Source organism: Ascaphus truei, chromosome 4 (assembly GCF_040206685.1).
Source record: "Ascaphus truei isolate aAscTru1 chromosome 4, aAscTru1.hap1, whole genome shotgun sequence".
Classification (NCBI taxonomy): Eukaryota; Metazoa; Chordata; class Amphibia; order Anura; family Ascaphidae; genus Ascaphus; species Ascaphus truei.
Genome location: NC_134486.1, coordinates 87,570,602 through 87,580,691, shown reverse-complemented (window position 1 = coordinate 87,580,691; position 10,090 = coordinate 87,570,602). Strand labels below are relative to the sequence as shown.

Here is a 10,090-nt window from a genome sequence, read left to right as displayed (position 1 = left end):
GCACACAGTCTCTAGTGACCCTCATTTTATTACTTTTATCATTTGAGCGTTTTTTAACTTTATGTATTAAAAGTATTCATTTAATTATTTGCTATTCAGATACCCTATTTCTAAAGAGTATCTGCACGTTTACACAGCTTATTATCTGATTATTTAAAACCAGAGACAGAACATAAAACACAGACAAAGCTCAGTTTTAGCACATCCAGTGAAACTCATACACGGTACAGTGCCTAAATATATATGTATAAATATCAATTAAGTAAAATGGTCTTTTAGTTTGACATTTTTGGCCAAAATTGTTGTAAGCCCCTGAGCCAACTTCACGGCAGACCACAATTATTATCTGATTACCAGGCTAGAGGTGCGTGTTATACTACACTTAGGTTGTGTTTATAGTGTCGGCGACGTGACAAAACAAATGCATTGCTGCCGTCGCGTGCGCTTATAGTAGAAGCGACGCGATGGAGCGACGGGTTGGTCGCGATTGCTGGAAGTCAAGTCAATTTGATTTTTCCAGCGACCGCAGCATGACGTCACCGTCGCCGGCACTATAAGCGCCGTTGAAGACCGCGTGGAGGCGCCCATAGACCGTGCGTGCGCTCGAGGGGGCGTGTGGTGCACGAAGAATCAGTTGAAACTGATTCCTCGGCGCGACGGCCAGGTCACGTGAGGGCCAGTGAGGCCGAACCAGCTCCGTGACGTCACAGACACGCCCCGTCTACCTTGGCCAAAAAACGCTCCCGCTAAACGCGGGTGACGTCGCGCACACCACAGCGCTGTCTTCGGCAGCATGGGCGAAGCCTAAGGTAAGGTAAGACTGAGGTGCTTCCTCAGTCAGTGCACCCGCACTGCAGACAGGCGGCGCGCTGACAGGCACAGACCGCAATATGCGGTCTGTAGGGAGCCGGAGCGGGAGGGGGGGGGCGTGGTTTGAGCGGAGGGACCCGCTACTCCCCCCCCTCCCTCCACGGGCTCGGTCTCCCGGGCTGCAGGAGGGAGCTGCTGCGGGCTGCTGGAAGGTAGCAGCTCCCGCTCACTCCCCCCACAAATCACACACACACCCTACCTTGTGTAGGAAGCTGTCTGACAGCTCCCGCTCCCGCCACCGGCGCTGATAGGCTCACCAGCGCACCACGTGACGCGTCACCGCTCGGGATCACAATTTTCTTGCATCCCCTGGCGGCTGACGCGTCAGAGCGCGTAGTGAGCCGTGCAGCGAGGGGGGGCTGGGACCGGCTCAGAAGGATTCCCCTGCTGGTGGGGAACACTCGCGCGGCCGCCCGCGCCGCCGGGCGCAGCGGGTCCCAGCCCTTAGGCTGGAAATCAAAATCAACCAGCCATTGATTATCATTAATGGAAAGAGTGTGTATATATATTCTTTATATATTTTATAGATTATATATATATATGCCAAGTAGTGTGGCCATCACCTAGAAGGCTTCTCCTACTTGTGCGAGACTTCAGATAGTCTTGCGATACATAGGAATCTGTACTTGTAATGCTGCGTCCTTGCTGCTTGCTTGCGTTTGAGAGCGCTGCGAGATGAATCACTTATAATGTGATTGTGTATGGTCCGCGTGCATGTGAGCGTTGGCCGGAGAGCGGTTTAGCCGAAACAAATTATTTTGTATTTGCGGCGCGACGGCCGGGTCACGCGAGCGGTCCGCCCAATGAGGGAGAACCAGCTCTGTGACGTCATAACGCCCCTGCGCAACAGCTCGGTCCAGGAATCGCCTCTGCTGCAAGCAAGCGCAACATCACAGTGCTCCGTCTCGCACTCGCGAGCAGGCAGCATGGACGCGGCCGAAAGTTAAATCACTGAGGCAATATATAACTAAGTACAATCTGCATCAAACGGATTTGTTTAGGAGTGCACCCACCCAGAAGGATTTTTTCTCTCTTGTGTTCTCTATTGAGGGGCGGGGGGTGATTATAGGGAGGTAGAGATGTCTGATTGGCAATTCCAGATTTTTTGTATTCTACCTGGCAGTCAAAATCAAACAAAACTGGTTTAAGAGCACTTTATTACATTTTGTATGCCAGGGTATAATCTTAAATGGTATCATATAGAAGAAAATGGTCCTGTGATTATTAAAACACTGTCTAGCCATTTCTATCAATACTTTTGAAAAAAAAAAAAAAGAAAAAGTAATCACAGATATACTTTAATTTTATACAGGTTACCTTCTTTATTTTCATATGAAATAATAATGTAACAAGGACTAATTGTAGTAAAGTATAAATATAATACAATAAATAAACTGTTATCAAAAACACATGTTCTTATTATGTCTTATTAGGAGTAGCTTTTTTGGTTGGGCGAGTAGCTTTTTGGGTAATTTGTCAAGCCCTGGTTTTATATACATATACCTACTGTGTGCTCATGTGCATGTAATTTCCCAGAATCCCTTGCTGCAGTGGAAGCACTGTATGCTAGGTAATAATGGCGAAAACCAGGTTGCAGACCTGCCTAAGGCACGTTCTATAGTGCCGGGCACGTGCTACACCATGCGACGCGTGTAATTTTAGTTGGCTGACGTCAAGTCAGCCATTCAATACAAGGGCACGCGCACGGCAGGGAGAGGGGAGAGGGGAGGGAGAGGGGAGCCGACAGACAGCGGCGAAGATGAGGAAAATCATCTTTTCGCGCTGCTGCCTGCGCTCAAATGTATGTATGTATGTGCATGTGTGTATGTATGTGTGTATGTGTGTGTGTGTGTGTGTGTGTGTGTGTGTGTGTGTGTGTGTGTGTGTGTGTGTGTCAATGATTGAAGAACTAAAAAAAAAAAATATTTATTAAACTTTTTTTTTCTTTAAAAAATCTTATTTAGGACTTCCTTTCACTCACAAAACCCATGCACACACATATACACACACATACACACACACACATTACCTGCAGCTCCCGGCTCTATGGACAGGAAAAGCATGCGGCACGTGCGTTCGTATAGGCACGCGCGGCCGCATGCTGTATATATAACAGCCCTAAGACATGTGAATGTGCTCCCAAGTGATTATATATTTACTTTATTGCAATGCTACACAATAACATTGTTCAATTGTGGTTAAAAGCTGAATTGTTAAATGGTGTTTTCTTTCTGTGAAGAAGAATGTATGTATGTTACCTTTTTAACAAACTCTGTTTCACAAAAGTGCTGAAGAATTCCCAGGCACAGATTACAGGTGCTTGGATTCTGAGTAGCATTCACATCTTCAGGCTTTGTGGAATCCAGTTTTCCACTGTCGTCCAGATGTTCACACCCATGTGTTTCCTCAAGCCTGACCTTTTTGCTCGGTGGAGCATCAGTGGCATCAGCTGCATCACCAAGGCATGGAGCCAGGTACTTTTGCAGGTCACATGCCAGATCCTAAACGAGAAGGATATTAAAGTGAAGCTACTTTGTTTCATTTGTATATTTATCTATCTTTGAATTCATATACTAGAAACTATATTTGCAACTCATGTGGTTCAAGTTGATTTTGGATTAAGCGTGGAGTTACAGTATAACCAGGAGTTAAAACAGGGAAGGTGTGAAACAAGATGGCATATAGAAGCACAGTAAATTGTTAGCACTTAATACTATAGGATTGAGAATGCCACTCAATGCACGTTTTGGCACATGTATGTGCCCTGGGAGGAGCTGTTCCAGAGAGCATACCTTTGTGGAAAATGTGAGCAGGTGATGTCTTTGGAGTCTCGGATTGCTGATTTGAAGAGGCAACTTGCAACATTATCAATTTCCTTCAATCTTGAAAGGAGTTTAATGCCAACTGTGCAGGCCCTGGCTGAGACTAGTGGTGCAGAGGGTGGAGCTCTGAGTGAGGACCAGGAACAGGTAGGTAGCTGGATAACAGAAGGGGAAGCAGTGGGAAGAGGAAGAGGCAGGTCAGCTCTGAGCTGACCAACCCCAATAGATTTCCCAGATTGAATGATATTGGAAGTGTCAGGGCAGGAATGGCAAGACTGGGGGAGACTGATTCCTCTAGCAGCCAGGGGAAACGTTCCTCCAGCACAGGTGTGACTAAAGATACTCAGAGAACAAGACAGGCTGTGGTGGTAGGGGACTCCATTATTACAAGGGCAGAGAGGACAATCTATTTCCGTGACCACATGACCCGAACAGTTTGTTGTCTCCCGGATGCTCGGGTTCGGCACATTGTGGATTGGTTAGACAGATTGTTGGGAGGGGCTGGGATTGACCGGGCTGTCTTGACACACGTTGACACCAATGACAAAGTTAGAGAAGGATGGAGGGTCCTAGAAAATAAGTTCAGGGATCTAGGCCACAAGCTTAAGGCAAGGACCTCCAAGGCAGTATTTTCAGAAATACTACTAGTGTCGTCATGCACTACCCCAGGCAGTTAGAGCTTTGGAGGTTTGGAGGTTAATGCATGGCTAAGAAAGTGGTGTAGGAAGGAGCGTTTGTTTTTTTTTAAAGCATTGGGTATCCTTTTCTGAGAGATGCCATCTTTATACTAGGGAGGAGGGTGGTAGAAAGGGTGGAGGAGATTTTAAACTAGAAAAGGAGGGTGGAGGGACAAGCAAGATATAATAGATTAGACAGCATATATAGGAATGGGGAAATAGCTATGGGTGATGGAGGTGTAGTGGGGAGAAGTGGGATTTGGCATGCAGGGAGGAATCCATATTAAATACAGATTAACCAAGTAAACTTCTAAAGACTAAATTCAATGGGATTAGAAAAGTATAAGCAGATAAAATAACAATACTACAGACAGGTCAAACCTGGAAATGTTATTTATAAAATGTTTTACCAGGAAGTAATACATTGAGATTACCTCTCGTTTTCAAGTATGTCCTGCATGCTTGCTAATACAAGAACGCTGACCGATAAAATGGGGGAGCTTTAATTAACAGCTGGAAGGGAGCAGTATGATATCATAAGAATTACTGAAACATGGTGGGAAGGAACTCAAAACTGGGCAGTTAATTTAGAGGGTTATTCCCTTTATCGGCAGGATCGAGCAAATAGAAGAGGTGGTGGCGTATGCTTATATGTTAAACCACATTTATAACCTATTGTAAGGGAAGGTGTTTATGAAGGGTTTGCTGAAAATGTAGAAACTTTGTGGATAGAAATTAGCAGTGGAGGTAAAAGCACAAAAAAAAACTGTTTCTGGGGATATGCTATAAACCTCCAAATATCTGTGATATTGGGGAAGCCAAAATACTTTTGTGTCAAAATCCATATTATACAGGTTCAACAAAGACTTTACATTTTAGAAACGCACATTTGAATAAACTAAGGAATAATTTACAAGGAATAAATTGGGATGACATTTTTGCAGGAAAAAATGTAGACATAAATGGGCAGTCTTTAAAACGTTGTTAGATAAGTAAACTTATCAGTGTATACCCTTGGCTAATAAATATAAAAAGGAAAATAGTCTAAACCAATGTGGCTATATAAACAGGCAGGGGAGGAAATAGAAAAGGAAGAGGCAGGGGTTTAGAGTATTACAATCAGATGGTACGGAGGAATCATATCAGATTTATAAGGAATATAACAAAAGTTGCAAAAGGGCAACCAGATTAGCAAAAATTGAATACGAAAAAAGTATTGCATTGGAAAGTAAGATCAACCCTAAAAAGTTCTTCAAATACAATACCTTAATATAGCAGTGTGCAAACTGGTAGGGCGCGAGACTGCTTGCGGGGGGGGCGCGGGGTTTACAGAGGCCCTGTGTGCTTCCCAACTGCACTTAAATTAAGTGCCGGGGGAGCTGCAGGGCCTCTGTAAACTTTTACTTACCTTGGCTCCACACGCGTCGCCTTGAGTGCCTCTTGATGTTTTCAAGAAATCATTTGTCATACTAGTGAGCCTTATGACATTCAGAGAACTTTGTGGCTTTTCTATCTCGTGTTGTAGGGCAGATCACGTTTACCGCTGTCTTATTTGGGGCCAAGTCAGGGCCATATGATTGCTATGCATGAGATCACATGGTCAGGAGCCTGGCGTACCTGTAGCATATAGGTGTCATAGGACTTCTGATACCCAAAGAGTTAAAGTACAGTACATGTTCCAAACACAAGAAAACAATTCCTGCCTTGAAGAGCGTATAAGATGTGTGTTGGGTGTACAAGGCTGCAGTCCAGCATCATCTCTCTGTGTTTCTCGAGTCAGCTACTTACACAGAATGATGTCCACCCAAAGAATACCTATGTACAGGATGTTACTTCTGTAAAGTTTCCATTATAGGACAAAATAAAGAAAAAAACAGCTTGATCCATTCTAACATCCTGCAGATTAGAACAGACCAGACTGGCATCCAGGAAATGTGGCTAATATCTCGTCCCTGTGTGTGTGTGTGTGTGTTAAAGTGCTTTCTGTCCTCCAGCTGGGAAGAGACATATGACCCAACTGCTGTGTGCTGCCATAGGGGAAGGAAGTTAGAGAAATATAAAGAGCGCATTCCTAAGTTTTGCAGCAGAGAATCGCTATGAAAATGAATCAAATGGAGACCTTGTATGGAAGCCGGTAAGGGGCTGGAAATCCAACACCACAGAAGCGAAGGACACATCGAGGGCAAGTCCCTGAGGATAGTAACATCTGAGCAACTGATCTATACTTTTCTTCTATGAGAAGCATGCTGAGCAAACCTAAGGAATAGAAAATACATGTTTAAACTCCACATTTGCTCAACTTAAGCACAGAAGCCCTCCGCTTTAATTCTTCATTAACCCTTTTCCCGCCTGCAATGCATTGCAGAGCACAGGTGTATCTGTAAAAGCGACTGAATGTGAAACGTATCAACGTCAAATTTGGGATTTTACAGACTATTGGGCTTATTCTGTAAGGTGCGATTGTGCAGATGACCTGCTAATGCATGAAAAGTCCCATTGACTTTAATGGGGCTTTTAATGCAATAGCACGTCATTTGCGCTATGACACCTTACAGAATAAGGGCCTGTGGTCCATAATTACTACGCTGCGCTATTCCATAGGACACCTTACATGCCATTCAATTGAACAGGCCGTAAAGTCTCTTTTGGGTCAGAAGATGTCCTAAAGGATGGCACTGCTTAGTAAACATGGGCCTTCATGTACTTATGATACAACTATCTTAATGTGGTTTTCATGGGCCGCAGAATACATAACCTTACAGACGTCACAGCAACCATACCACCCACACACAAACTTTCCGTTTACTAGGTACAGTTGGTCTTACTGTACATGGCCCAGTATAATCTTTAATTTGTATAGCACCAACATATATTGCAGCACAGTACAATGTGGGAGCACAATAACATTATATGACGAAAGAGTATATATTTGTTAACACAAACTGAGACAATAGGAAGGAGGCTATGCCATGTCTGACCCCTTTCTGACAGAGGATACAAGTTTCAATGTAACCATTTATTGCTGGAAAGGTGTATAAAACGTGGCCTTGTGGAGATTTCTCTAATACAAGCACAAACTAACGTGCCTCAAATATATATCTGTTTCTTACCTTCTCCCTTTCACTGTAATGGCTGATGGAAAGTAGGACAAGTGGATGCACTACAAGGGAACCAGTAAACACTTTAAAGCTATATCTGTGATAGTTTGTGAGAGGAACAGCAGGAAGGTGATGGTGTGTTACTGTGTGTGGGAATCAGACTCGGTGTATGCATGTACTTATGTGTGTGATGTATTTATGATGTATAAGTTTGTGCTCACTGCCTGCTAGGGTTGTATTGGATAGCTATGGTGCTGTCTATATCTGCATTAGGCTGGACCTAAAGATTGTAGAACAGTATTTGTCTGCATGTGTCAGAGAGCTTCTGACCGCATGGATCACACAGACAGTGTCTCTGCTGGAGGGGGAAGAATTAAAGGGACGGACCCACAGAAAAGGCTCTGCACGGGGAACTCAGTAGCACTGAGCTACCATTCAGACTGAAATAATCGCATGCAGATCGAGCGGGGATGTTTAGAGCCATCTACTGACTGGAGGAGACAAGAATGTCTTGAAGCAGCAGCTGGACAGTCACATCTCTACTGATAGATGATACAATAGTAAAGATTCCTATAGGGAACCATGTTAATGGTTTTGAAGCAAAAGGTGGCACTGTGTGCTCATTTGCATGTCATTTCCCAGAATCCCTTGCTGCAGTGGAATCACTGTATTCTAGGTGATAATGGTGAAAGGCAGGGGTGCAGACCTGTCTAAGACATGTGAATGTGCTCACAAGTGATCATTTTATTTGATATATATATGTATATATATATATATTTTTTTTATATATATATATATATATATATATATATATATATATATATATATCAGCGACGTCGGGGGAGGAGAGGAAAGAGACACACACACACCGCGTCCCCGCAACAGTGTTGCCAGCTTGCACCAGTTAGGATGAAATCAGCGCTGGCTCCATGGGAGAGAGAGAGAGAGAACACACACAAAATCCGGCCGCCGTGTCCGCAGCTCCGCCGGGGGGAGAGAGTGGGAGCTGCTGTGGGCCGGGGGACTCAAACAGGGACAACTCGTCCTCCCTGTCTGATGAAGAGGGAGGCGGCGAGTCTTGCCTGGAGATCCGTCCACCGTGTCCCCGCACCTTCACCGGGGTGAGGAGAGAGGGGGGGCTGCTCGTCCTTCCTGTCCGGTGAAAAGGGAGGTGGTGGGTCTGGCCAGGAGAGCCGTCCGCCGTGTCCCCGCCAGGGGGAGGAGAGAGGGGGGGCTGACTCTGGCTGGGCACACCTGCAGCAGGATACAGAGACCACACGCACACTCACACACTCTGACACACTCTGACACAAGGAATTCACAGTTACTATAAATATGGCAGTGCAAATAGCTAAAACACGTGTTCTAAGTCAAACTTCTTTGGGTTTTGGCATTGAAATTGTGTTTTGATTTTTAATTGAAAGCATCACACTCACAAATAACATTTCTGTGAGAAAACAGTGACACAAGACAAAGAAGTTTCACTTAAAATGTGAGCGCTCGGCACACGCACACTTTTTTCTGCTCCACCACAACCTTCATCATACACTGGTCCATCATATCTTCAGTTACTCACAGCATTGTTTGTGTTCTAGACCAGCGGAGGGCAAACTGGGGGGCGCAAGACTTTTTGGGGGAGGCCACGAACTCATCCCCAAGGCATTTAAATTAAATGTCGGGGGATCGCGCGAGGCCTATGTAACCTACTTACCGGGATTCAGAAGCCTTGTTGGGCTGCGTTGCCATGGAAATTTGATGACGCAGGGTCATGTGACTTGAAGTCACATGACCCCACTCATTTGACGCCTGCCGCTTTGGCAACGTGGGTCATGTGACGTCACCCGCGGCGTCATTTGACACCGGTAAAAAAGTAAGATCCAAAAGTTTGCTCTCCCCTGGTCTAGACTGAAAAGGTGTCTCACTCAATGCCAGAATGAGTCAGAATTATGCAAGTAAAGTTCCATTGCTGAAGGCCAGGCCGTTCACACAGGCCCCTCTTTAATGCGATGTGAAGCCGCTTCCCTGTGGTAGATCAGAGTTCAACTCCATTCAAATGAATGAGACTAAAATCTTCTGAAGAGGAGTGGGCCAAGGTTGCCAGGTGGCTTCTCCGAAAATACTGGACTTAATGCTGAAAGGTGCGTCAGGTCACTATGTCCAGGGAGGAAAATACCGGACACAAATGTCCACTATTACAGTACCTCTCATTTTTTACTGGACAGAGTGTCCAAATACAGGACAGTCCAGTTCAATATCGAACACCTGGCAACCCTAAGTGGGCCAGATGCACAATATATTGAATAGGGGCCCTAGTGTCGCTCGTTTAGAAGGTGTGGGGTACAAAAAATGTATTTTGGCATCAGGGTGAAAGGTTCCCATGTTTCTGCCCCAGAAGTCATACCTCCCCCAGTGTCACAGTGTCCCCTTTTGTTTATAGAGATGCTGACCAAGGATCCAAAATAAGTGAGATTTGGGAGCTCTGTGCCCAAAAAATTACATAATAATGGGAAAGTATCAACTTCAAGCTCTATTGAAGCCTGTGAGATCACAGATGAGGAAAAATGAGCGATACTCGCTGAACATCAAGGAGACATTTACTGTATTAGGGAATAAATATGATTGC

General features: G+C 44.9%; 1 protein-coding gene across 3 annotated transcripts in view; it reads right to left on the bottom strand.

Annotated features, from left to right (window-relative positions):
• PUS10 (pseudouridine synthase 10) overlaps positions 1 to 7,879 on the bottom strand; it is a 77,070-nt gene extending 69,191 nt beyond the window's left edge. Inside the window, exons 1-3 of one of the 3 annotated variants that reach the window (XM_075596186.1) lie at positions 7,480 to 7,879; positions 6,489 to 6,625; positions 3,129 to 3,371 (exon numbers count right to left, since the gene is read on the bottom strand). In XM_075596186.1, the coding sequence (XP_075452301.1) occupies positions 3,129 to 3,371; positions 6,489 to 6,614 (369 nt within the window). In that variant the 5' untranslated portion in view covers positions 6,615 to 6,625; positions 7,480 to 7,879. The remainder of the gene's footprint in view (positions 1 to 3,128; positions 3,372 to 6,488; positions 6,626 to 7,479) is intronic. The other 2 variants (XM_075596184.1, XM_075596187.1) reach the window with 2 other exon arrangements.
• Between the last annotated feature and the right edge of the window lie 2,211 nt (positions 7,880 to 10,090).